The sequence below is a fragment of the Chanodichthys erythropterus genome, chromosome 14, assembly GCF_024489055.1.
Source record: "Chanodichthys erythropterus isolate Z2021 chromosome 14, ASM2448905v1, whole genome shotgun sequence".
NCBI lineage: Eukaryota > Metazoa > Chordata > Actinopteri > Cypriniformes > Xenocyprididae > Chanodichthys > Chanodichthys erythropterus.
The window spans coordinates 21356625-21383169 of NC_090234.1; the positions used below are offsets into that span (position 1 = coordinate 21356625).

The 26545-nt window shown below is 36.8% G+C and overlaps 1 protein-coding gene across 2 annotated transcripts in view; it reads right to left on the bottom strand.

Moving 5' to 3' along the window:
• Positions 1 to 1810: 1810 nt before the first annotated feature.
• Positions 1811 to 26545, bottom strand: part of ctdsp1 (CTD (carboxy-terminal domain, RNA polymerase II, polypeptide A) small phosphatase 1) — a 31879-nt gene continuing 7144 nt past the window's right edge. Inside the window, exons 2-7 of one of the 2 annotated variants that reach the window (XM_067409183.1) lie at positions 17399 to 17553; positions 11713 to 11814; positions 9171 to 9227; positions 7502 to 7594; positions 5201 to 5386; positions 1815 to 5057 (exon numbers count right to left, since the gene is read on the bottom strand). In XM_067409183.1, coding sequence (XP_067265284.1) covers positions 4929 to 5057; positions 5201 to 5386; positions 7502 to 7594; positions 9171 to 9227; positions 11713 to 11814; positions 17399 to 17553 — 722 coding nt within the window. In that variant the 3' untranslated portion in view covers positions 1815 to 4928. Of the gene's footprint in view, positions 5058 to 5200; positions 5387 to 7501; positions 7595 to 9170; positions 9228 to 11712; positions 11815 to 17398; positions 17554 to 26545 lie in introns of both variants that reach the window. The other variant, XM_067409184.1, reaches the window with a different exon arrangement.

Below are 26545 nucleotides of genomic sequence, written 5' to 3' on the forward strand. Positions count from 1 at the left end.
CGAACGTTTAAAAATGTAGGAAATTCAACATTTGACAGAAAACACTTATTTAAAAATAAAAAAAGACATTAATTACCACTTTAACAACCAGTGGCGGCAAAGTAGCATTTATTTAAGCATATAGGCCTATCTGCTATTTCCTCTAATCGTTTTCCACTTTGATTTGACTAAATATTAAGCATTATAAAATAACTAGGTTTAAAAATACATTTTGTCAAGGTGAAGTATGAAGTACTCACAGAATCTCATGAAAAACAATAACTTTTCTTGTGAATGAATGACAGAAGCGAGCACCGCGCTTTCCCTGTATAATCACAGCAGCTGTCAGTCATCATTGCGGCGCAAGATCAATGATTTCAGCACACTTGTAAAAACACACATTTTATTCAATTAATCGAACTAAAGTGCACAATAAATATTTAATTTTTGAAGGTTTTTTTTCACATGAAAGTGTAAAAACTGATGGGCGAACTGAATTTAGCCAAGGAGGAACACTGAGGTATGTCTTTATTTATTTATTTTTTATACTGTCTTACATTTGAATAACTAAATTAATGCTATGCCTGACTATTTAAGTGACTGACTATATTCTGATTATAAACTAAGTATTACACTACTGATGCTCAACACACCAGCAAATGATAATCTCTCCGGAAGTTTTCGAGCTGGCTTATATTAATGCAGAAGTTCTATAACGCTCTGTGCCCATTATCGTAAATACTAGTTTCCTAGGTAAAAAACTGCACATGAACGCCCTACCATTTCAAAACTTGAATGCTATGAACTCGACGACTTCAGAAGTGGGAATTATCACATTTCCGATAGCACGTGAAGGCAGCATAAAAGGTAGGCTAGGCTTGTTTTTGGGTAGCTAGTCAGTGCCTGACTATCACTTTTGATGTATATTACATAACTTTATGCAGTTTTAGAAAAAGGCTAACAAGAAAAGTCATTTGCTACTGCAATAACATACAAAGTCCCTTTTAGAAACACATTAAACATCTTTGCACCAATGCACCTACCTAATAAAACGAGAATAGGCATTGGCTTGGCTTTTCGGAGATGGCAGAACTGAGGGATTTCAAATGTTTTAAAAGTGACGCAGAGTTGGCGTTTTTATTACTCAACAGGTGAGTAAGGTATTTTATTGAACTGATAAATCGTATCGCTAACATAATTCATTGTAATGCATAATATTGTGAAGGATCACATTCATCCACAGATCGAGCCGAAGCACAACCAAAACAATGTCCTTCCGCAAAATGCATGAAGTTTTGTTTATTAACCAGTTACTGTAGTAGAGGGCAAAGTACTAGTGAAGCGCTGTTTTATTTTTCCCAAAAAAATATTCACTTAGATTTGATGCCTCTTAGTCATTTTTAATGATATATCCCACCTTCACACTGACTTACAATTACTTTTGATTGTGTTGTATTAATATTTATATTTTTTGCATAGGGCATTTCATCATGTGCTGTTTCTCAAACGGAAGGCTGCATCCTGAAATGTTAGACAAAAAAAAAAATGTTTTTGGACATGAATTATAGATGTTATGTTCTGCTGTAAATTAATAATTTAACACTAAACTGACAATAATGTAAGCCACTGAGCCAACCTCAGATGGCTGTCATTCACTATATAAAGATTAATAATATAAATAATTTTTCCAAAAATTAAGTTTAAATCGTATTTTCATGAAGTTTATGACGTAGCCATACACACTTGGTAGACTGTCTCGTAGTATAGAAGCCTCTGAAAGTCTTGTCTAAGAAGGACGCAGCCTTCGGTTTGAAAAGCACCCATGGTATTGATGTAAAAAATTATTTCTATATGTAACGCTAGGTGGAGCCATTAACCTTCAAATAAATGTAAGAACAGATCTGAGCAACCTAGTTTTTTTCTGGCAATATGTTTTAAATTTTAGTCTTAATTTATCTTAACACTCAGAGTACCTATAAAAAGATAGGCTATGAGAAAACTGACTGCTAACTCATGGAAGATAATTAAAGTGAAACAATTTATAAAGCCAGGCCTACATTAAGCCTTTAAGTCCAACCATCATCAAATTTTTGTTCAGACCAAAACTAGCATTACATGTTTCTGATTCAACAATTACACATGAGGAGAAGTGCATTTGTGGCCTCTCTCATACATCTGTGAGAATATTAAAAAGAAGGCGTATCATTCAAAACAAGCACTACCAAGACTGTTATGTAACCTCTGAAAAACATGGGCCAGGGTTGGTCCGGTTGCATAATCAGACAAGTGTGAGAAGTCCAACTGAGACTGATGAATTGTCAGACTTCGGAGAATGTAATAAGTCAGACATGCGATTCAGTATCATGTCTTATACTACATCATCAGTTTTGAATGTTGAAAGACACCATGTACCCAGTTAATATAGAATGATCTTCATTGAAGTTTCTTGTTTTTTTGTTTTCATGAATTTTGAAACAGAAAAGTGAATCTCAAGGAAAACTAGTAACACTTTACAATAAGGTGTAAGTAAATGAACAATGTTTACTCTTTCTCCATGTTACCTGGACAGAGAAATTCACATTTATTTGTCAGCAAAAGTACATTGATTTTAATAAAATATTACTAAATGTTGAAATTAAACCACAATTAATAAATGCGTCTTTTTCAGAGCTAGTTCATGTTAACAAGTGGAACCTTATTGTAAAGTGTTACTGGAAAATGTTGAAATACTGACATTTGATATTTTGTTCTTTTCATGTCAATTTGTTTAAAAAGGTAAAAATACCTTATTCTTCTATTACATAATGATTTATGTTCACTTGTTTAACTCATCTGTAGAAGACAACCCAAATATCTTAATACACAAACCACATTACTGTACATCAAATACTATTGGAAACAATACCGGAATAAAATAAGGGTGAGATTCAAGTAAAAGGGAGGGGGAAATAAATTGTACTTTTTAAGAGTCAAATATTCAACACTCAAGCTGCTCTTTAAACTTTTATGAATAACAAAATCTTTTTTTTTTCTCCATGGCACAGCACTATTTTCATTAATATCACAAATATAGAAAGATGGCAAGTGTTTCGCCATTCCCGAAACTATTTAAAAAGTCAAACACTGAAAAATGGACAAAACACCAGTATTAAAAACCAGAACATCATCTTTCCACTCTCTCTCTTACACATGAACATCAACATTGGCACTTGCAGAACAATCAACTCAAATAGTGCTGAGCAAGTATACGATTCCCATGAGGAAAACCATCCATATTAAATGGCACAACTAACAAGGCGGCACGTCAACTGCACGTTAACAGGGGCTCTCCAGTCCACGTTACAGCATGCTTACGCCAATGCCCACATCACTTTCTCAATAAACCACCTAACAGCTTTAGTGATCTAATGGAGCGTTAAGGCATTACAGTTCAAACATCTGTTGCCACTGACAAATCAAGGTTTGATTCCAGTATTCTTTACTTGTTTTGATTAATATAAAACACACAAATGGCATACTGTTATGAATTTAAAACTATACAGTCTCAGACAAACTGATTTTTGTAAATAAGACCATTTTGATATTGTCTGACAAAAATTTGCTACAGTAATTTTAAGGCCACACTGAAGGACCTCGCATTAGACACAATAAAGCATACTTTATACGATTCAAAAGGTGCATTAGCTTAACCTTCAGAGTGAAACGGACCGTGTGACACAGTAGGTGCTGGGCCGATTTCCCTTTCTTACATCTGTTGCTTTGTGAAACTTGAATTTCAAGTGCTGCTGATTGCATCATGACTCTTTCATTTCTGATTTAGAAATTAAAATGGAGAAGAAAACAACATAATTTTTTGAAAAATAAAGGGATAATGAATGCTTGTTTCAGAGTCTAATAAACTTGTCTAGATAAAAAAAAGACAGCATATTATTCACGTGATTGCCATTTATGGTTTTGTCCTCACTTGAGATCTTGAGGTAAACTCATTTAACAAAGGGAATGAGGGAAGCTTAACTCAAGATATAAACTCAAGAAGAGGAAGTCATTTTCTTAAAACACAAATCTTCTCAAATCACCCACCGAAGAGGACAATCAACTTGTTTCATTTTAACAGGGCTTCCCTCAGGCATGAAAATGAAAGAGTTGCAAAGAAGGAAAGACACGTCTTTTTGTGAATCTCATTGAAAACAAGCCTAGGCCACATTTACCCCTGAATTCAAATGAAAAATAAATACAAAATAATATTTGCATTAAGAAAATAGCATATTTTATGACAATTCAGATTTTATTTTGCATTGTGAAATTATGTTCATGACAATTAAAAAGTTTTTCCCTCATTATAACCATAATGCATCTGGACGTTTTTTTCTTTCTTTTTTGTGATTTCCTTTATTATTCACACTAGTGATTTTCATTAGATTTTCATAACTGTAATACAGTACTTTTTAGCAATAAGCATTAAAGGCAGTACAACAAATATAACCATAACGTATAAATACAATATAATTTAAATATATTATCATATTTGTTTACACATTACAGTAAATATAAGTTTGCATTTATTTGCATCATGGCGGAAATTGGGGGGAATGTGCTTAGTTGTCAAAATATTCTCACAAATGCAAAATCGTTTTTCTTAAGCAAAATATAATTTCTTATTTCTATTATTATTTGACTTCAGGGTTAAATATGATCTTGTCAGCTTTCCTGAGATTCACCCATTCGAGTGTTAAAACAATCAGCTTGTTATTTTATGCTTGTAATGGAGAAAGCAGTCCGTCACAGTTCTGTCATTCGCCTTCTTTTCTCTATCAAACATCATGTGAATGGAATTCTGGGTAGGTGATGAGGACTGAGCTAGTGGCTGGTCCTGTTAGGGGGAAGCAGTGTGGTGCTCCGAGCCCAGCAGCCTCCCTGGCCCCATAGTGACAGCTGCCCTTAGTGTCTCGCTAGCTTGTAGTCCTCTGCTGCTTGAGCACAGTGTAGACATTATCCACTTTACTCAGTCTTTCGAAGAAAGGGATGAGATCCAGCAGCTCTGTGTCAGACATGTCATCAAACCAGGAGGCTACAGGTACCTAAACATGACAGAGAAGAGTTTGTTCAAATAATATGAAAGCTGGGACAAAGCGACAAAGCAGGCTAAGCACTGCGCAGACTCTATCGTCAGACCCAAAGCAGTTATATATGTGCAAAAAAACAAAGAAAGGCAGTAACGTACAGCATTGTCTGGGTGGAAGATGTAGGAGGCTGGCGAGTTGTCCACAATGATGACTTTGTTGAGATCCCTGCCTAGACGGCTTAGGTCCTTGACATAATTTCCACGGTGAAACACACAAGATTCCCGGAAAAGACGGCTTCGGAAAGCTCCCCACTTGTCCAGCAGATCCGAGACGGGATCGGCATACTAGAAAAACAGAATCGCATTAATGTGATGGACACGGTTAGACAGAGGAGACAAAAAAGTGCCAAGTATCAACAAAAAACTCCTTTGTAAAATGCAAGACTCACACCAATGACTACTGAAATTCTATGTCAAATCCATGTGAGTACTGGACAAAGAAATCATTAATATAAACAATCCTCTTTAATTATATTTGGTTATTATATCTAGGTAGTAACTGATTATATGTAATCTGGGCTACATATCAGATTCCAAAATTTATATTACATTTTAAAATACTCAGTCAGACTACATTACATTTTTATTAATTACATGATATACATAATATTCAAAAAATGGAAGTAAATTATTCATAATTTTTATTGATTCTTACTAATTCTGTCCTTTCTAAAACAGCCAGTTGCTTATGTATGTTCTGAAAGTCTTCCAGTTTTGTGGAACTGCACAGAATAAATAAAATATTTCATCTTTTTTGTGTTTTACTTTGATTATTTTAAAATTCTACATTTTTATGGGTTGATTATTACCTTTTCATAAATTTACTCCCTGCAGTTCCTTCACAAACCCTAGTTTGGGAACCCCTCACATAATGTAATGTTTAATGTGCTTCATTTTGTTGATGACATTTTCAGCCATTTATTTTTCTTTTTATTTGTATTTTTATAAATCACTATAGTACAAGATAATCCTATTCAAATCTATGTGATAAACAATTTCTAAAAGTAAGGTCATAAGTAATCATATTATAATACCTAAAATGCGTAATGTAACAGATTACATTATTAACAAAAAAAATGTCTCATGCAATTTTTTTCTGTAATGGATTACAATTTGCATGTAATCTGCCCAGCACTGTGTGTGTGTGATGTGTATGTTGTATCTACTGTATGCATGTGTGTTTGTGATTTATTTATATATTATATTATATTTCATATTATATTTCATAATATATATATATAGGCATGGACTCTACAGGACCCCTGAAGGTATCCTGTGATATCTTGCATCAAGACGTTAGCAGCAGATCCTTCAAGTCCTGTAGGTTGCGAGGTGGAACCGCCATGGATCAAATCTGTTGGTCCAGCACATCCCACAGATGCTCAATTGGACTGAGGGCAACACCCTGAACTCTTCATCATGTTCCTCAAACCATTTCTGGCACAAGTCAAATTTGCATCCACATGAATGGCCGGATCCAGTGTTTCCCAGCAGAACATTGCCCAGAGCATTAAACTCCCTCCACCGACTTTTCATCGCCCCACAGTACATCCTGGTGCAATCACTTCTCCAGGTAAGTGGCGCACACGTACATGGCCATCCACGTGATGTAAAAGAAAACAGGACTCAAACCACTTCCACTGCTCCAAGGTCCAGTTCCCAACGCTTGCGTGCCCATTGTAGGCACTTTCAAAAATGGAGAGGGATCATTAAAGGCACTCTAATTGGTCTGCAGCTACGCAGCACCATACACAGCAGAGTGCGATGCACTGTGAACTGTGACACATTCCTCCCATAACTTCATTAAAAATTTGCATGACTTGTGCTACAGTAGACCTTCTTTTGTCTTAGACCAGATGGGATAGCCTTCGTTGTCCTTGTGCATCAATGAGCCTCGGGTGCCCAACAACCTGTTGCCAGTTTGTGGTTGGTCACTCCTCAGACCACTGTTGGTAAATTCTCACCACTGCTTACCGGGAGCATCCCACAAGCCTTGCCGTTTCAGAGATACCCTGACCAAGTCGCCTTGCCATAACAGTTTGGGCATTCAAGTCATTCAGATCTTTATTCTACTACTGATTGATTGTTTGCTTACCACCTAATCTACCCAGACCTTAATATGTGGCCTTGAATCAAAAATATTTACTTCACCTGTGACTGATATATCCTACACATCGTAAAAAAAACCATTTTAAGCTCACCTAGAAACAGCACAGATATATTTGCTTTTTTACAGGTTTGAAAGTCCATTTTAAAATAACTGGATGTTATTCATAACCATGGGAACCCTGTAACCGTCTATAAAACTGATAGATACAGTAAGTGATGTTAAATCATATTTCTTAATAAACTGAATTCTGAATGCCTTGCATAGTGCAAAAATCATTTTGCATTTCTTACCTTGGCTAAGCTTGCAGTGAATAACACGCACTCAAACAGTTCCCCCATCCGTTTGAGGAACTCGTCAACATGAGGTCTCTTCAACACATACACCTACATTCAGAAGGCAGACACAGGAAAAAAACGGTTAAAATGTGTCATTACTTCAAAGTATTAAATTCACAGCTTGGAAAAAAACAGCATATGAGAAAAACTGGCACTAAACCAGATCACATTCATAAAGTGCTTACAAAGTGCACTGTTACAGCTAAGATATATTGCTAAATAAATAAGATTTATATTAGCCTGCATCTTGATATGATGCTTCATGTAACGATGAACTTTATGTGACAGTAGAACGATAAACCCTGTTTTAAGAGAAGCAATCAAACGGGTTGTTTTACTCTAACCACTAGGTCAGCCAAGCTCGTTTGTGAAGCTGGTGGTCTCATTCCTGAACCAAGTCATCCCGAATAGGCTTTCCGGACATCACAAGCCTATCCTGGATTACTTGAAACAGGCCAAAGCCTTGTCTGTCAGTCGTCTTCAGTCTCCTGTTGTAACTGGGGCCGTTGGCCTTTAAAGGGCCAAGGCATCGTACTGTCAAAGCTCAAGAGAGCAGGAGTTTCGCTCTGAGGATAGATTGATGGCCAATCACTTCTCAGAAGCCGGCCAGGGTTTCTCCATTTCGTCAGGACACAGAAATAGCCACCTGCTGCTCTGACCCATCAGCCGAGATGGCAACGATACTGTCAGGTTGCACACCCGTGTTAAGTGGTAATAGGTAAACAGAGGAGAAAATGTTTGCGTTGACAGACAAATAATAGCGGTCACAGGCATGATTTTTACAAAAGCATAACTGATGCTTATTTTTCTAGATATTGTAAATTGCAATTGTTCATTTTAATGAATAGAAATTACAATAAAACAAATACTTATTCTGCGTTTGAAAACATGGTATTCTTTATGCATGTACGCAGGAAACAAACGACAAAAACATGACAATGCTCACATTATAATCAACAAAGATGTCATTGCAAATTTGAACAGAAGTGAAACATTAGGACTTAGTTTACACCTATTTATAAGGCTCTGCATTCATGTGTATAATGGACTATGACTGACTACAATTCTCATCCAGAGAAAAATCATGTAAATAAAACAATTTGATCAAACACTGTAATCTATGGAACATCGGGGGCAGCAAAACGGTCCATGGAAAATTTGAAGAACAAAAAAAAAAGATTTTAGGATTGGAAAGATAAATATAAAAGCTGCTTTCGACCTCTAACAATGTTTATCTTGAAAAGCACTGTACAAATAAATCCGATGTGGAGTTTCTTTCAGGTTTATATATCTAACATTAACAGTGGTTAAGAAAAAAAAAAAGATACACTTAATATAAAACTCAATATTTTCCAGATAATTTTTACTAATTTAAATTGTCTTCAGTGCAGTAATAATATAAATTATTTAATTTTACACATTTTTTCCTCACTCAGTATAAATTATCTTAATAATGGGGAATCTTGGCATTGTGGTAATGAACACTTTTCATGATTGAAAAAGCAGCAATCATATTTTTATTTCCCCAACTGATTGATGGCTGCCCTACAGCTAATGACATAACTGATGATTGGAAGATTAAGTTATCCATGAACAACCTTGCATAAGAACAGGTTATGCTCACCTGATGTACTGTCCCATCAATTTCCACTGGAATGATGAAGTCAGCATTGTTTACCGGCTGGGAAATAAAAACACAATAAAATTGATTTAATTGTTGTAGGCAGGTAAGATTCATTTATATTGCAGGCGACTGACTCAATGACTGACAGGATGTGTAAACAATATCCATCAGGCTCCAGTCACTTTCAGAATATTGCCACAGACTCAGAGAGTGGTCTTTAGATAGGTCTAGAAACTCAATCTCAAATGTTGAGATAATCACGTTTGTGTTATAGAGATGTCAGGACAGTGTGACCTACATTCACAGATGTGGCATGAAGTAACGTTATGCTGTCTTATGCTGTAGGATCACACTTGTTTTACTTCTGACTGACTTTAAAGGATTAGTTTACTTTCAAATAAATATTTCCTGATAATTTACTCACCCCCATGTCATTCAAGATGTTCATTTCTTTCTTTCGTCAGTCGAAAAGAAATTAAGGTTTTTGATGAAAACATTATTCTCTTTATAGTGGACTTCAATGGAGCCCAAATGGTTAAAGGTCAAAATTACAGTTTCAGTGCAGCTTCAAAGGGCTTACTGAAAAAACTGAACTGGTGCTGCGTAAAAAAACTGTAATTTTGACCTTCAACTGTTTGGAGGCCACTGAAGTCCACTATAAAGGAGAATAATCCTGGAATGTTTTCATCAAAAACCTTCATTTCTTTTCGACTGAAGGAAGGAAGGACACGGACATCTTGGATGACATGGGGGTGAGTAAATTATCAGGAAATTTTTATTTGAAAGTGGACTAATCCTTTAAAGGAATAGTTCACACCACACATGAAAATCATCATTATATATTTAGTCATTCCAAAATGGTATTCTATTAATTTTCAGTGAGACACAACCTTTTTCAGTAAAAAAAAAACTATTTTTTCTCCTTTTGTGTTCCACAGAAATAAAAAAATATATATAAGCATGCAGATTTGGAGCAACATGGGGGTAAATAAATTATTTTTCAGATCTTTCGATCTAATGGACAAAATAAGCTCACGCAATTTACATATGAATGCGACCAAAGAAAAAAGAAAATGGGTTAGAAATCATGAATGGTGAGAGAACATTGTGCTTAGTATGTTTTCCGTCTTCAAATAAAATCTGGGTCTTCAGCCAAGAAAGTTTAAATCCTGTATGGTTAGCTCACTTCCCATAATGTTTATGCATTAAGTCAGTCTTCTGTGGCTGTTCGAACACATTTTACCACATGAGGGTCTACACTAAGAAAAGCAATGCGGTCAAATGCATTTTCGAATACCTCTGGAAGTGGTCAAAAGTCGACAAGCTCAAAACGTTTTAAGGTTTTAAGGTTTTAACGTCTTTATTCAACAATATCTAGTGATGGGCGATTTCAAAAACACTGCTTCATGAAGCTTTGAAGCTTTACGAATCTTTTGTCTTTAGTAGCTTTCTGGTCATTGAAAGTGTTAATTATCTTAGAACAGTGTCACAGCTGGTACTTCTGTGAGGAAAACATTCAAATTCTTTCTGGCTTCCCCAAATTGTGCACATAGCATCTTTATATCATGTAGACAGAGAAGAAAAAAAAAACTTCCATAAAGAGTCAAATCAGGGGCTGCCACATTTCTCCATTAAGTGCATGTATGCGTGTAAAAACAAACACTAAATGCCGCAGAATCATTTAACCAAATGTAGCAAAACAGCACTTTCTTTAGACAATTCAGTGCTTTCCATCGGCTCAGTATTTACACCGGTACACTCCCTGCCAATTCGGAAGACTGGAAAATAACTATCCGTTATCTTGCATTTTGCAAAAGATGACTTTTGTGCATACATTTACTGTTGTGTTCTTTTGTCAAGCACATTGTAATGGGCACTGCATGTGTTCTGTTACAATGCAAAAATTATTTATATTATTACACTGTAAAAGAACATTACATTGGTTGCATGCATTGCATTAGGCCTGCAAAAACTTGTCTACATTAACATGCAAGAACATACTGAACTAATACTGGAGGTTTTTTCCTCTATGCTTCCATATGAGGCAACAATCAGTTTACAGTAGAGTCAGAAATTGTTCACTTAAAAATAGGAATGTAAAACCGCAAAAAAAAAAAAAAAAAAAAAAAAAAGTGCATTAATGCATTCTGAAACATACCACCAAATGGTATTTCAAAAGTAATAATGTACTATATAGACTACAAACAGGTTTCATAAAACCCTCCCATTATCTGAAATTGTTTGGACAAACAGAAGTCCATTTTGGAATGACATGAGGGTGAGTAAAGTATTTTCCTTTTTGGGTGACTATGTCTTTATGCTCAGACAGGAGAAAACATTTTACCACACCAACTTTAAGGTCTGTGATTATGTGAATGCATGCAATGGTGTTAAATGTCTATCTATAACATTTGAGTCAAGTGTATCTCATTGCCATGATATGATTAGCTGAGCTTCCAACAGCACATGTGACATATAGTTTCTTCACACCCGCTGCCAGCTATAAACTGATGGAAAAAGAGGGCTCAACACATTGGCTTACCTTGAATGAACTGTGGACTAGTGTTTCATCCAGATCAATGACTACACAGATCTTCCCTACATCTTTAGACTTTATCTGTGGAAGAAGTGGCTTGGCTGGGACCTGTAATTAACATTTCAAGGGCATTGGTAAATAAGTAGCTAAGTTGGCGTTTACAACAAGGAGCTTTTATACAGTAAAAATACAGTATAGGTCAGTGTTTCTCATCCGGTGGTTCACAACTCAATAGTGGTTCGCGGATTGTGTAAATAAAAAGCCTCTCACATAAGAAAAATAAATTGATGTTATTAAGATGTTATATTAAGCTCACATTATTTTGGGCTGTGGCGTAATGATCATAGGAAAACGTGGGTCCCATCGCCAAACCAGTTGAGAGCCACTAGTATAGGTTTTTAAATGTCACAGACATTTTTAAACAAATAAAGATTAAAATTTCATAGCAGCTATACAAAATACTTTATTATAAACATTATGACTCATTATTAGTCATCTCTAATCTGTTAGTAAAGAATCAAGTTTTATGAGTAACATGTAGGATTGTCTGCTTGGATGGAATGTACTGTATGTGATGGACAGTAAAGTTTGTCAACTGGTAAAGATTTTATTTGATATTCTATAGGTAGAATTTAAACAGAATTTAAAGACAGAATATTACACTAGTTTAACTATTTGAATCTTTTGTTTTAACCTAGATATTAGACAAATGTCAAACTTATCTTTCACAAAAAATACTAATAATTTGTAAAATATTTAATTCACTGGAATGTTAAAAAATTGTTTACTGAATAATTTTTTTTTTTTTCCCAATTGAATTTCCTGGGGAAATATATATAACTGCTATTCTAAAGTTTGGGGTTGGTTAGATTTTTTTTTTTTTTTTTAAGAAGTCTCTTATGCTCATCAATGCTGCATTTATTTGATCAAAAAGACAGTAATATTGTGAAATATTATTACAATATAAAATAATTGTTTTCTATTTTAATATAATGTAATTTATTCCTATGTTAGCAAAGCTGAATTTTTAGCAGCCATTACTCCAGTCTGCATTGTCACATGATACTTCAGAAATGATTCTAATGTTTATTTATTTTGAGCGTAAGAAACATTTATTAATATCATTATGTTGAAAACAGTTGTGCTGCTTAATATTTGTGTGGAAACGCTGAATCTTTTATGAACAGAAAGTTCAAAATAACAACATTTATTTATTGATTTATTTTACAGACATATTTTTCATATTTGATCGATTTAATGTGCCCTTGGAGAAATCAATTTTTTACTGATCAGAATGGTAGTGTACAGTTAACAAAATGCAAAAACACCATGATAGGATTTTGGTCATACAGACCATCCCAAACTGGGTGTATTAGTTCTAGAGATGAGTATCCATAAGGGGGCACAAGGTAGCTCGTTTAGCACTAGCATTCCATAAGCAGAGCAAGATCAAGTGACTGACTGCAGCTGGGGTGGAATTGCAAAGCTGCTGGCCAACCAATTCTTCAGCAGAAAGTACATAGTGCACACAGAGTCTGAAACCGTCTGTCCTACGCTTACAGAATGAGTATTTCAAGACCTACGTGGCCTTCCGGATTCATTACAAGTTGAAGAGTGTGCAGATGACTCTGATTTAATTCACATAACATATGCCATGGAATAAGAACCCAGCATGAAGTCTTATTTTAGTTCTGTTGCTAATGACTTCATACTAATTAAAATTCAAATACATTCCTTTACAAGCGAAATCTTTTGAGATTGTACTATCAAATTCATGCATACAAGATGCTTTTCAAAACATGCTTTAAACTCATAAAATCAATCAACAAGTACCTTCCGTAAAATGAAAGTACCTGATCTATGGGCGGAACACATATTTCACAATCGCAGTCCTCTGAGTATTCTTCATCTTCAGATACATCTCCATCCTCATAATAATCACTCTGTTCACTTGTCTTGCTTTGGTCAGACTTAAAAAATGTGTCCTGTTCAGATGCCTCACTTCTAGCAACTTGATGTATAAGTTCCTCTAATTTTTCATTTTGCTTGTTCTCCTCAGGCTTACCATCTGTTTCAGGAGGATGAAGGAGCCCAGAGGTGTCTTTTGACTCGGTATGGGTTTCTTGCTGACCATCTGATACACAAAGAGAGCCAATCTCTGTGTTTGACTGTTCCTCAAATGCACAAGAGAGCAGTTGAGCAGCAGTTGGTGTCTCTTTACCTTTATCGCTTTCCTCAGAACATCTCACAAGATCTTCAAAATCAAAAAGTGTTGTTTCTTCATCTTCAGTAGTTTCAATCTCTCCACAACACGGTCCATGAGCCCCTTCATTTTCAAAGTTAGGGTGCGTCTCCTCATTTCCATCAATTTCAACCACAGAACTGAGATCTTGTATGATTTCCTTGTTCTCAGATCTGTAAAATTCAGGTAAATTCTGACAGACCTCATTTTCCAACAATTCTTCTTCGGGTGATTCTGAAGTATCAGCTTCTTGAAATGTGTTCTTTACAACACAGAACCCTGTGGAATCTCCAGATATATTACTGAAAGCATTTTCAACCACTTCTTCCAGTCCACTGCCTTCAACGGCTCCAACACAGGAAAACTGTACATGCGTATCAACATGGGGTTTAATGACCTCTCTATTTTTGATGCAAAGATCATTGCCCTTGCCCTCAGAATACAATGTGAGACTCTCCTCAATAAAATCAGGCCCGTGAGCTTCAGTTTCACACACCTCATCTAGTATGGCGCATTCATGGATTTGAACTGGTTCAACAGGGAGTCCAACAGCTACAACTTCAGCATATGTTTTACTGCTTTCCTTTCCTGTCACTTGTCGCTCAGAATCGATCTCACATGCTTCTTCACAAGCATCTAAATTCTGCGTATACATGTCAAAGTTCTGATTACCTTCTTCATGGTACTCATCTGGCTGTAGTATTTGAATCGAGGACTCATTCTCTGCAAAAAGTTTTTCCTTTTCACATGGTTGGTCTGAGAATATTTCAAACGATTCAGACTCATCAACAAAACTTTTGAATGATTCATCACAGCTACTTTGACTTTTAGCATCCATGCAGTCACCGTACTCCTCCTCGCTTGATTCATCTGAAGAACCTGCTCCCATGGTCACTACATCCAGGGATATGTCCACATTTGAGTGGAGTTCAAAAGTTGCCTCCTCCTCCTCCTCATCATCAACTTGAAAAGGTTGACGAGTTTCATCATTACAACATTTCCCTTTCTCCAGCTCTTCACACTTTCTACAGAGCTTCCTAGAGATATCCAAAGCTTGAACTTCAGGATTAGAATCTACAACTTCAGGGATTTCTACCTCTCCATTTGACTCACTAATTTCAGCAGCAAGACTTGAAGTCTCCTTATTATGTCTCAAAAGATCAGTAAGAAATTGAGAAAGCCAGCGAGCCTCAAAATTTTCCATTGATCCAGAAAACATGGCTTCGCACTCAGATGGTTTCCTACCCTCAACTCTGTTGCTATGATTAGGCAAATTCTCTTTGTTTTTTACTTCAGGGTTGTGAAAGACAGAGTCATGTGTTCCTGACAACTTTGGGGAATTTTCTGCAAGTCCGCTTTGATGTGGGCCCTCAGAATGGTCAGTAGGCACAGAGGGAGTGCATTGTTTAAGGACGTCAGATTTTTTGAAGTACATTCCACAGCTTGTGCATTGTTCTAAAGCCTTAAAAGATACAGAGGATTCGCTGTGCTCAGAGAGTTGGTTACAGTCTTGATATCCTTCAGTCGAGGAGTCAAAGGTTCGGCTACAATCAAAGGTCTCCAACAAACAAGTGCAATCATCTAGACTGTTTAGCAGAACTCTGTCATCAGAGGTGTCCATTTGCCCAGTAAGCTGTGTTTGCTCAAGGGACACACAGTGGTCAGATGGCTTACTTTCTTTAGAGTCCTGACACAGTTCAGGGGATTCAAAATGTGTGGCATGGTATTCATAAAGCTTGTTTTGATTGTTAGGCTGGGACTGTTTAGATGTCTCACAATCTTCAGAATCTAGTTCAACTACATCGTTTTGTAGTTCTTCAGAACTGATGTTTTCACACTTGCTGTACTGTTCTGGATATTCTGCGCCACACTCAGAAAGCATTTCATAATCTAAGAGATACAATTGTGAGGACTCAACACCAACTTGATGAAAAGAATCACAAAGATCTTCCTCGGTTAACTGTTCTGCATCATCTTGCGGAAAAGACTCACAATCAACTATACTCGTCTCGGGTGAAGTGATTTCTTCTGCATCATCTTGTTGAAAAGACTCACAAAGATCTTGGCTCATCTCAGATGAGTTTAACTGTTCTGCATCATCTTGTTCAAAAGAGTCACAATCATCTAATCTCATCTCAGTCAAAATGATCTGTCCTTCATCTTGTTGAAAAGATTCACAATCTTCTAGGCTCATCTCAGATAAAGTTAACTGTTCTGCATCGTGTTCAGAAATCTCACTTTGATCACTTGGCACAAATGCAATACAAAGTTCATCATTTTGGCATATTTCAACCAAGTCAACTGAAGAACTGCTTGTTTCAAAACACTCACTGTGCTCAGAGCAGCTGTCCAACAAAGAGCTGTATCCAGATGAACCAGACTGATCTGAAAATTCACCATTGATTTGACCATTTTCAATGCAAAGTCCATCAGCTTCATTCAATTCGATGGCGTTTTGGCCAATAGATGTTTCTTGTTCTGTGCACAATTCTCCAGCGCATTCCAAAGACTGGTTTTCCTTTTTAGGATCTCCTTGTCCAGAGACCTCCGAATGGCCAAAGCACAGTTCAGCGGGCATGTTTACTTCGGTGTGCTCGCTTTTAAAAAAGGAAGAGGATTCCAAGTATTTAGTAATGTTGCTTTCGACAAAAGACATCCGTTCTCCAAAACACTGGCAAAGGTCAGAAGAAGGGAAACACTCCAGACATTCTCCCATAGGTTTGCTTTCTCTAGAGAGCCTGCAAGAACAGTCAGAGATCTGCGTTTGCAGAGGGGGCTCACAAAACTGAAGGGATTCGTTGAGCCCACAGCCTGCCTGAGACACCAGCAGCAATGTGCACGTTGACATGACAGAGGGGTTGAGACTCCACTGAACCCTGCACTCAGCCCGCCTTCAGGACACCTACCGATTTATTTTGGTGCTTCAGAGACGTGACAAATAACCCTGGTGTATCAAATCACTATAAAAAGCTGAAGTAAGGCATAAATCTGAACCCGACACCAACAGCGTCTCGACACCCGATCTGCTAGTAGTTGTTCACAGCCATGTTTTTTTTCCTGAATAATTAGTTTAATGGAATCATGGGTGGAAAAATGTTTGACATATCTTCATATCAGCTTTCAATTAGTTGGGAATTTTGAGAAAAGATAGCTTTTTTTTTGCTGAATAAATTACCAGCATTCATTTTGAGTAACTTGGGGTCTCTGCATGAATGCAAATTTGATTAATTCTTATTATGGTACATTCAACTGTGAGAGCTCGTAAACAGGAAAAGAATTGCGCAAAAGCTAACATGAGGTTTTGGTTTCCTCACTATCACAGCTGATCATGTGGCTCTCGCCTGTGTTAACCACGAGCTGGCCAGTATTCAGAAAGAGCAAGAGAGTACACGGTGGGGAGGCAGTGGGATGTCAAAATAAGAAGTTACCAAAACCAAAATAAACTCTTACTTTTGAGATGGTTCCATTCTCTTCCACCAGCAGCGGGGCATTGTTATTGACAGGCACGTGATCCGTTTCGTCATGACAAAGGCAGCAGAAGAGACTGTGGAAAATGCCACGACTACGGGGTTTCTTCGTTGAGGATGCAGCATGTGGAGGGGTACCTGGGAAACGAGAAGCATATCATATCATACCAACAGCTACCCTGCTGTTCACCGTCATATAACTTTGCATACATAATACACTCAGCTAGTTCCGACAGCTTATGCTCGTTATAAGATGAGTGTACTCCGATGTGCATATAAATGACTGGTCTTAAATTACATATTATCTAAACAGCTTCAGAGTGCCAGCATCAGAATTAAAAAACTAAATGGAGAACTTGACACAAAAACTATAGGGGACACTGAAACAGCGAGTAAAATAGAGTGTACCATAAATTAAGGCCAAATCCAAAGCATATGTCCAAGTCACATGTTGAAATATTGATTAAGACAAGCAAGATATTTAACATTGTAGTAAAATCTTTCACTGAAAGCCTTAGCATATTTGGTGTTTTAACTGTATAGAAGGAAATGGCGTCTATGAATTTCTAAAAGGGTGGAGTGAAGGTTTTATTAATAGGAAACACATGTATGTCACACCCATGAGTTCCCCAAGACTTACTCCATACTCTGAGCTTCAACAACGTACTTAACCATACTTCTGACATACAACAACAATGATTTTTAGTCTGGGATGGTTTGAGGAAAAACTGTGAGGGAAAAAGGATGTCAAACTGCTTTTTGCACACTTGTTCTGCACCAACTAGTCATCCACTAAAAAAAAAGCACAAATTGATTTTCCTTTGCATCTTTGAATCAGAATTACTCAAGTAATCTCACATTTTACCTGATTTAAATTTTTAATAGCCCACTTTTTTCCCACAGAGAGATTCAATAGGGTCTCTAAGTGGTCAGAGGAAATATTTTTAGAATTGTAAAGTTTTTACTAAAAAAAAAAAAAAAGTACTATTAAAAAGAATTATTAACTCTAAAGTTAATTGTAAAACTGCTCTGGCACAAAAAAGTTGTGTAAAAAGTGATGTACAAATAAATGTTTAGAATAGAAAAGAAAAAAAAAAAGACATTTCAAAAAGTAAATCCTTTGCAAAGGGGATCATCATAATCAAGGATCCCTGGACTCCCTGGCATCAAATAGTTTGAAATTTGGTGTTAAGAGTAATCAAACACTAAATTATTCTAAATACCCATGTCTACCGTTTGCTAATAAGCAAGATATTTGTCACCAAATACAGCAGACGGAGACATAGTATCCATGAATAGTGACACATTACAGGGAATCCACGTGATTATGGATCTATGTTGGGCTCGGGGCAACAGCACTGCCCTAAGCAACTTACAAGAGCGAACAACAGCGACGAAAGCTGGACTTTGCGAGACAAAATCTTTGACAAATTAGGCTGCGCGGCCAAGACAGCCGAGGCAGCTGTCAACAGGGAGGATAATCATACCGTTCAAAATTCAAACTTAAAGCTCATGTATCAAACAAAGCCGTTATAAACAAGTTTTTAGAACATATTGTACTTTCATTCAGTTACTCTGAGAGCCTTATTGTAATGGTAAGAGAAGATAATCAGAAAGTTTTATTTTAAATTTGGCCTGTTAGATTTATCTCCATTCTGACGTGTCCTTCAACATAAAAGTTGCCCTTAAAACCAAACTTAACCTAAAGAGTATATATGCCATGAGCTGCCAACCCATCATCAGGATATAAAACACATCTCTTGACCTTCAAACATAAAATGTACATTGACTTGTCAATGGTGGCACACACGCTATCCGTGCATATGACCCTCTGGAAATATCCAGAGAATCTGACAGGCCGTAATAGTGAAACATCGCTAAGTGAGCACACCTGCATCCCGGCACAGGTCACGATGGTGGCGGGTCTACGAATGTGATGAAAAGGGCAGGTGAAGAGGACTGAAGAAACTGCATCCATCTCTCCGCTCTGATATCACACATCAGAAGGCTTTAAATAGCACCCCCGGGCAGCTGTTGACAGTGGTTAGTGATGGCATTCTACATAAATATAGACCACGCCATAAACGGAATCGCAAAACAAAACTTTGTTGTGTTCCCAGCGCAGGGACAGGAGGGAATGGCTCAACCATATGTTTATCTCATGCCGTACATATGATACCTTGATGGACACCATGATGAAAGGCTGAAAAGCTGTAAGCTATTAGCCTGGAGCAACAAACTTGAACTTGTAAACAGAAAAAGATCAAACAGAGACTAGCTAGCAGAGACAACTCTAAGGAAAACTTGACTCCTTCGTATTCTGTAATGAGCCAGAGGGCTGAATGCACTTCACTTCTCAAGAGCTGATAATAAGACTACAGCTTTTTCACTTTACCCAGGTCAGTTTCTAGTCACATACTTAAGGGTAGCTTATCTAAGTCTCTTTTAAAGAGGGTCATCATGCTATTCCAATCCTGACAGACAGAGGCCACACAGCGACTGACTTTACGACCGTGACATGTGATCCCAAGTTACAATCTCACAACTTGTTTCACGCCACCCCTCGGAGGAGGACAGCTGATTTGGTTGACATTGCACATACTTTACACAAGTATAATGAAAGGCTCTAGACTAACTTAAGAAAGTATGACACTGATGCCACCAAATTCATATTCTAATCGTGATCATTTCTGCTTCTCTCAATTAAATAAAAGTTAATCGTCGTGATATTTGCCCAAAAGATTATTTGTCCTGAAAATGCGTTTAACATTTTTTTCAGACATTACTGTTATCTTGCATTGGTAACAAGCCTCCACTATCTTTCCTGCTTGGGGTTGCCAGATGTCAAGAGAATAAATCCCCCAAATGGGGATTGTCTCTTAAAAGCATACATTTTCTGGCCAGTATTTTACTTAAAGGGTTAGCTCACCCAAAAATTAAAATTCTGTCATTAATTATTCACCCTCATGTCGTTCCACACCCATAAGACCTTCGTTCATCTTCGAAACACAAATTAAGATATTTTTCATAAAATCCGATGGCTCAGTGAGGCCTCCATTAACAGCAAGATAATTAACACTTTCAATGCCCAGAAATCTACTAAAGACATATTTAAAACAGTTCATGTGACTACAGTGGTTCAACCTTAATGTTATGAAGCGACGAGAATACTTTTTGTGCACCAAAAAAACTAAATAATGACTTTATTCAACAATATTTAGTGATGGCCGATTTCAAAACACTGCTTCATGATGCTTTTGTTTCGAATCAGTGGTTAGGAGCGTGTATCATACTGCCAAAGTCACGTGATTTCAGTAAACAAAGCTTCGTTACATCTTAAGTGTTTCGAAATTTCAATGGTTCACTACCCCAGTGACTTTGGCATTTGATACACACTTACTTCCGACAAACATGTATATTGGAGTTTAGCGATGCTCATTGTGAAATTCAGCTCAAATTAATGTGTCATAGAGCCAGTCTGTGTTTCTTTACAAGGCCGTGTGTGCGATTTGCTGAAACTAAATCTGCGAGCGAACCTTCTCTGTGATGCACTGTAATAAATCCAAACATGATTCTTGATCATATTGTTTGCAATAGAGGGTGACCGATAGTGGATTTTTACTCCATAAAAGTATTTATTAAAGGTATATATTCATGAATACTGAATATATATCATAATATAGATAACATGCATTCATAAATCCATCTGTTGCAATCACAAAAAATATACAAATTATATATACACTACTCAAATCTCAGTTTCAACAAATGCAAAAGCTGCTAAAAGCAGTCAAACCCACCCACTGCATAATGACACAAAGCGGCCAGTACCAGAAAAAGACAAACAGAGCAGATCGTAAAATGACAGTCTTGCTGCATGGATTAAACTCAGAGAGCATGAGAATCCCTCTGGGGGCCCCAATGAACTCGTTCTCCCTCCCTATCTTTCTCCCTCTCGCACAACCTTCCTGGAATCCAGCCATGCGTCTGGCCCATAACTCTGCTGCACTGTGCCCGGCCAAGCCAAAATAGGAACAGGAAGTGTGAGGAAGTGAAGTAAGAGCCGCCACAAGGCAATGGAAGGCCCACACTGAGCCTTCATTGTGTCCCGCCTCAGCCAGATCATGTTTCACGTGCAAACAAAACAGGTACAGAATGGCAAAGGCCTGGGAACACCACGCTGAGATAATCCACAATGCTGTGCAGACAGGGAGGGATTCCGATTACTGACCACATCCACTGACCCACTTCTCTGAGGCTGTAACACCTTCCTAGACAGGAAATAACAAAAAGGGATACTTTTGAAATATTAGGAATATTTGACAAATGCATGCAGACTTGCCAATGCAGCCTTGGCTGCTGTCAATCCCAAACATGGAGAAATGGCTAGGGCACAGCTTTGAAGCTCTGCCTTTCTAAAAATACAGTACTATAGCAAAGTAGAGAACAGGTGTTCCATCTCCATGCTGAAAATGTATCCGATAGTCCTGGACAATGTCTTGGCACACTTTCACAGGGTCACACTAAAAGCTAAGCCTCAGTAAACAACATTATCCAGTAACATATCTTCTATGTCGCCGCATTAATAAGCGCACCCAAATTAATCCAGGTACTAAAATGTTCCTTAGCTCAGAGACCAAGCCATTAAGAAGACGATTACTGAATTATGCAAGTCCGGGTGCTTGTGGGGCCAGACACAACACGTCAAGAGTTTAGTCTAACTCCGGTATCCAGGAAAAGAAGTCAGTCACACGCTGATTTAAAGGGTTAGTTCACCCAAAAATGAAATTTCTGTCAATTACTCACCCTCACATCGTTCCAAACCTGTATGATCTTCTTTCATCTTTGGAACACAAATTGAGATACTTTTAAAGAAATCCAAGAGGGTTTTTTTTTATCCCCCACAGAAAGCAATGTAAATACCATCATTCAGGGTCTAGAGAGGTATTGAAGACATTGTAAAAATAGTCAACGTGACTACAGTGGTTCAACCTTAATGTTATGAAGAATTCTTATAAAAAAAAAAAAAAAAATTATTTAGGGCTGGATGATTATGGTCTAAAATCAAAACCTCGATTAATTGAACATTTTACCTCGATTACGATTAATGAACGATTTTTGTTTCTGTTTTTTTTTTTTTTTTTTTGCCCTCATAGTTCAAGGTTTGTACTGTAAATATGACTATTAAAGGTGGGATATTTTTTCCTATTGAAAGAGTGATCTGACACAGCTCACTTTCAGCAGTTATTTTATCTATGGTTTGTAACATTTCTTACAGATTTCTGCTCGTTGTAAATCAGATAAAGATAAATTAGTACAGTAGGCTACCAGTATGAGTGATTGCGTGTATGAATTAATCATACGTCTCTCTTTTAATTGTGAAGCTGTGGGTTGTAAATAGTTCCTTCAAAAGTAGAAAAACATATGCTATAATAACTTTTGAGTTTCTAAGCTACTTTTGTCATAAATCACTGGACAGCGCTGACAACTAGTTTCTGTGTTCCTCTCAGTGCGCGCAATCTTCATGCATTGCGCAGCTACTGTTTGTATGAGTGTTCATGTCACAAAGCAGCTGTGCGAGCGCGTTAGCTCGATATAATAATACACATCCGATCGTCTAATCGCTTGAATGTCCAAAGCATAAAACATACAACTGACAAAGTTTAGTGAATACGCAAGTCTCACTGCTCGCTCGCCATCACTATGTGTTGAACCGGCCCGTTGAACCTCCTTGTTTTGCTTTTTTGCCACTGACTGGACGGACGGAGTCATGTGGCTACATACGCTGTACTATGTTTTTAAGTCGGAAGTATTAACTGTATTAAAAAAACGAAATAACCGACATGGGAAAATTACGTCGGTTAGAGGTTCTGAATTTCGGTTTCGATTACTTTTCGATTAATCGTCCAGCCCTAATTTTAGTCAACAATCTCTTCTCTTGCCTGTCAGTCTCCTATGCAGATGGGACTGAATTTATCTGACCATACAATATCTCAAAAGAAAGAATAGAGCCTCAGCTTTTAAATGACAAAAATATATACATGCATTCTTCTTTTTACCATCATAAAAAAATGTGGAATGAGAATGTGGGTGAATTTCATAAAAAAGTTTGAACAAAAAGCTGAGAAAATCACATTTTTGTCAAAGACTTCACCTAGATTAGAGGTCGATGGTTTTTTTTATGGGTTTTTCTACATGGTCAATGCCAATATCTAGAAATCAGGGCAGCCGATGGCCGATATATGATGCCATGTTTTTTGGCCGATATGTTTGGTCAATTTTCTTTTTTTTCATCTCATAAAATCTAGGTGATAAAAAAAGAAGTGATACAAAAAATTGCTCAAAATAAACATTTATTGAACAACACAAGCCTCTCCAAACAGTCCACTTGTATAATTTAAAGGTGCCATCGAACTTTTTTTTTTTTTTTTTTTTTTTTTTTTTTTTACAAGATGTAATATAAGTCTAAGGTGTACCCTGAATGTGTCTGTGAAGTTTCAGCTCAAAATACCCCATAGATATTTTTTTTAATTAATTTTGTTTATTGCCTATTTTGGGGCATAATTAGAAATGCGCCGATTCATGTTGCAGCCCCTTTAAATGCTCATGCTCCCCGCCCACGGAGCTCGCGCTTGCCTTAAACAGTGCATAAACAAAGTTTACACAGCTAATATAACCCTCAAAATGGATCTTTACAAAGTGTTCGTCATGCATGCTGCAGGTATGCGTCGGATTATGCGAGTATAGTATTTATTTGGATGTTTACATTTGATTCTGAATGAGTTTGAGGCTGTGATCCGTGGCTAACAGCTAATGCTACACTGTAGGAGAGATTTATAAAGAATGAAGTTGTGTTTATGCATTATACAGACTGCAAGTGTTTAAAAATGCAAACAGCGACGGCTCTTGTCTCCATGAATACAGTAAGAAACGATGGTAACTTTAACCACATTTAACAGTACATTAGCAACATGCTACTGAAACATTTAGAAAGACAGTTTACAAATATCACTAAAAATATCATGTTATCATGGATCATGTCAGTTATTATCGCTCCATCTGCCATTCCGCTATTGTTCTTGCTTGCTTACCTAGTCTGATGATTCAGCTGTGCACAGATCCAGACGTTAATACTGGCTGCCCTTGTCTAATGCTTTGAACATGGGCTGGCATATGCAAATATTGGGGGTGTACATATTAATGATCCTGACTGTTACGTAACAGTCAGTGTTATGTTGAGATTCGCCTGTTCGTCGGAGGTCTTTTAAACAAATGAGATTTACAAAAGAAGGAGGAAACAATGGAGTTTGAGACTCACTGTATGTCATTTCCATGTACTGAACTCTTGTTATTCAACTATGCCAATATAAATTTAATTCTAGGGCACCTTTAAACAAAAAAATAATTTATATGTTAAATATTAAATACACAAAACATATAATCAAAAATTTAGACTTTGGATGAAAAAAATAAAGTTTTAGTGCACAAAATTGGCCATCGGTCCTCTTATCTCTTAATTACATCATGTCCATGCTTTGTTTGTTAATGAGAGGTTTAGCGAGCTTGCATAACTAAGCAGCACTGAATAAAAACTTTTGCATTTTGAGCGGTGAGACTCTCGCTAACTTAAACACCTCTGATTGGCCACTGCCCTAGAAATCAACAACTACAGCAGGATCATGTGTTCCACAACAATGCTTAGCTGCTCATAGATGTGCCTGACTATTAATCAATCTAATTTGCAGCACAATTAACCTCTAATCTGGATTGGATTCAGAACGCTGATCAAAATATACACTCTAAAAAAATGCTGGGTTAAAAACAACCCAAGTTGGGTTGAAAATGGACAAACCCAGCGATTGGGTTGTTTTAACCCAGCAGTTGGGTTAAATGTTTGCCCAACCTGCTGGGTAGTTTTATTTAAACCAACTATTGTTTAAAAATTGCTATATGGCTATCTTAAAATTAACCCCAAATAGTTGGGAAATTAAAAACCAGATGCAATTAGAGGCAACAATAATAGACAAAAGGTGAATGTTTATTAATAAGCTTTAATATTTTATTAATATAAATTTAATAGTTTAATAGTTTATTAATATAAATGTATTAATAAGCAATTTAATAAATGTTTATTGTTTAATAAATATTCATTGAACATTAATAAATGTTCATTTCCAACATACTTTGGGTTAATTTTAATTAAGCAATACAGTAATTTTTAAACAATAGTTGAGTTAAATAAAACTACCCAGCAGGTTGGGCAAACATTTAACCCAACCGCTGGGTTAAAACAACCCAATCGCTGGGTTTGTCCATTTTCAACCCAACTTGGGTTGTTTTTAACCCAGCATTTTTCAGAGTGTAGTTCAAGTGAATCGAGTACATCAACACCCCCAAAGCTTCACAGTCCTATAGCTCATCCTGGATTGATATTTCATTCGGTAACGTTAGGCAGTATTGATTTACATGCTGTTGAATGTTTGATGACCGCATTATTTTACATCTCCATAAGCAATGCTTCTACCGCTTGTTTATGCTGCTGCTTCACGTTTTTGGATCCGGAGATTCTGTACTCTTTCAGAAGATGCATAATAGCACCTCCTAATGTATAACAGCGAAAACATGGATTGCCGGAAAAACTCATCAATGGCAAGGAAACATTGTGTCATAAATGATGGAATATTTCGTCAATAGCGGGAAAAGAGTGAAAGCACTAGTAAGAACAGGCTTGTAAACCGATCAGTAATGTTTTGCACTATGCCATTATTTTGGAAAAAGCAAAAACAAAAAAGTATTAATTGAATGAAAATATTGGCATGGGAAAGTAAAAATCTGCACCAGTGGTAAAAACATTTTCCTTACTAATGAACTTTACAAACTAAACCGCACTGTCAACATTCTGCATTAGAACTTATTATGAATAACACCAATTTCCGCCATGATCCTTCAACACCGGCACACCCCAAACTCAGAGGTTAAAGAAAATCCAGAGTTTCCTACTGGTTATTATGACTTTGTAGTAGCGTTCATGAGCGCTTAACATGTAAACAGAACACAACCATTATAACACAACCTGACAGCAGTAATAGTACCTGCTAAATTGAGAGTACAAATACTTAAGACAAGAAAA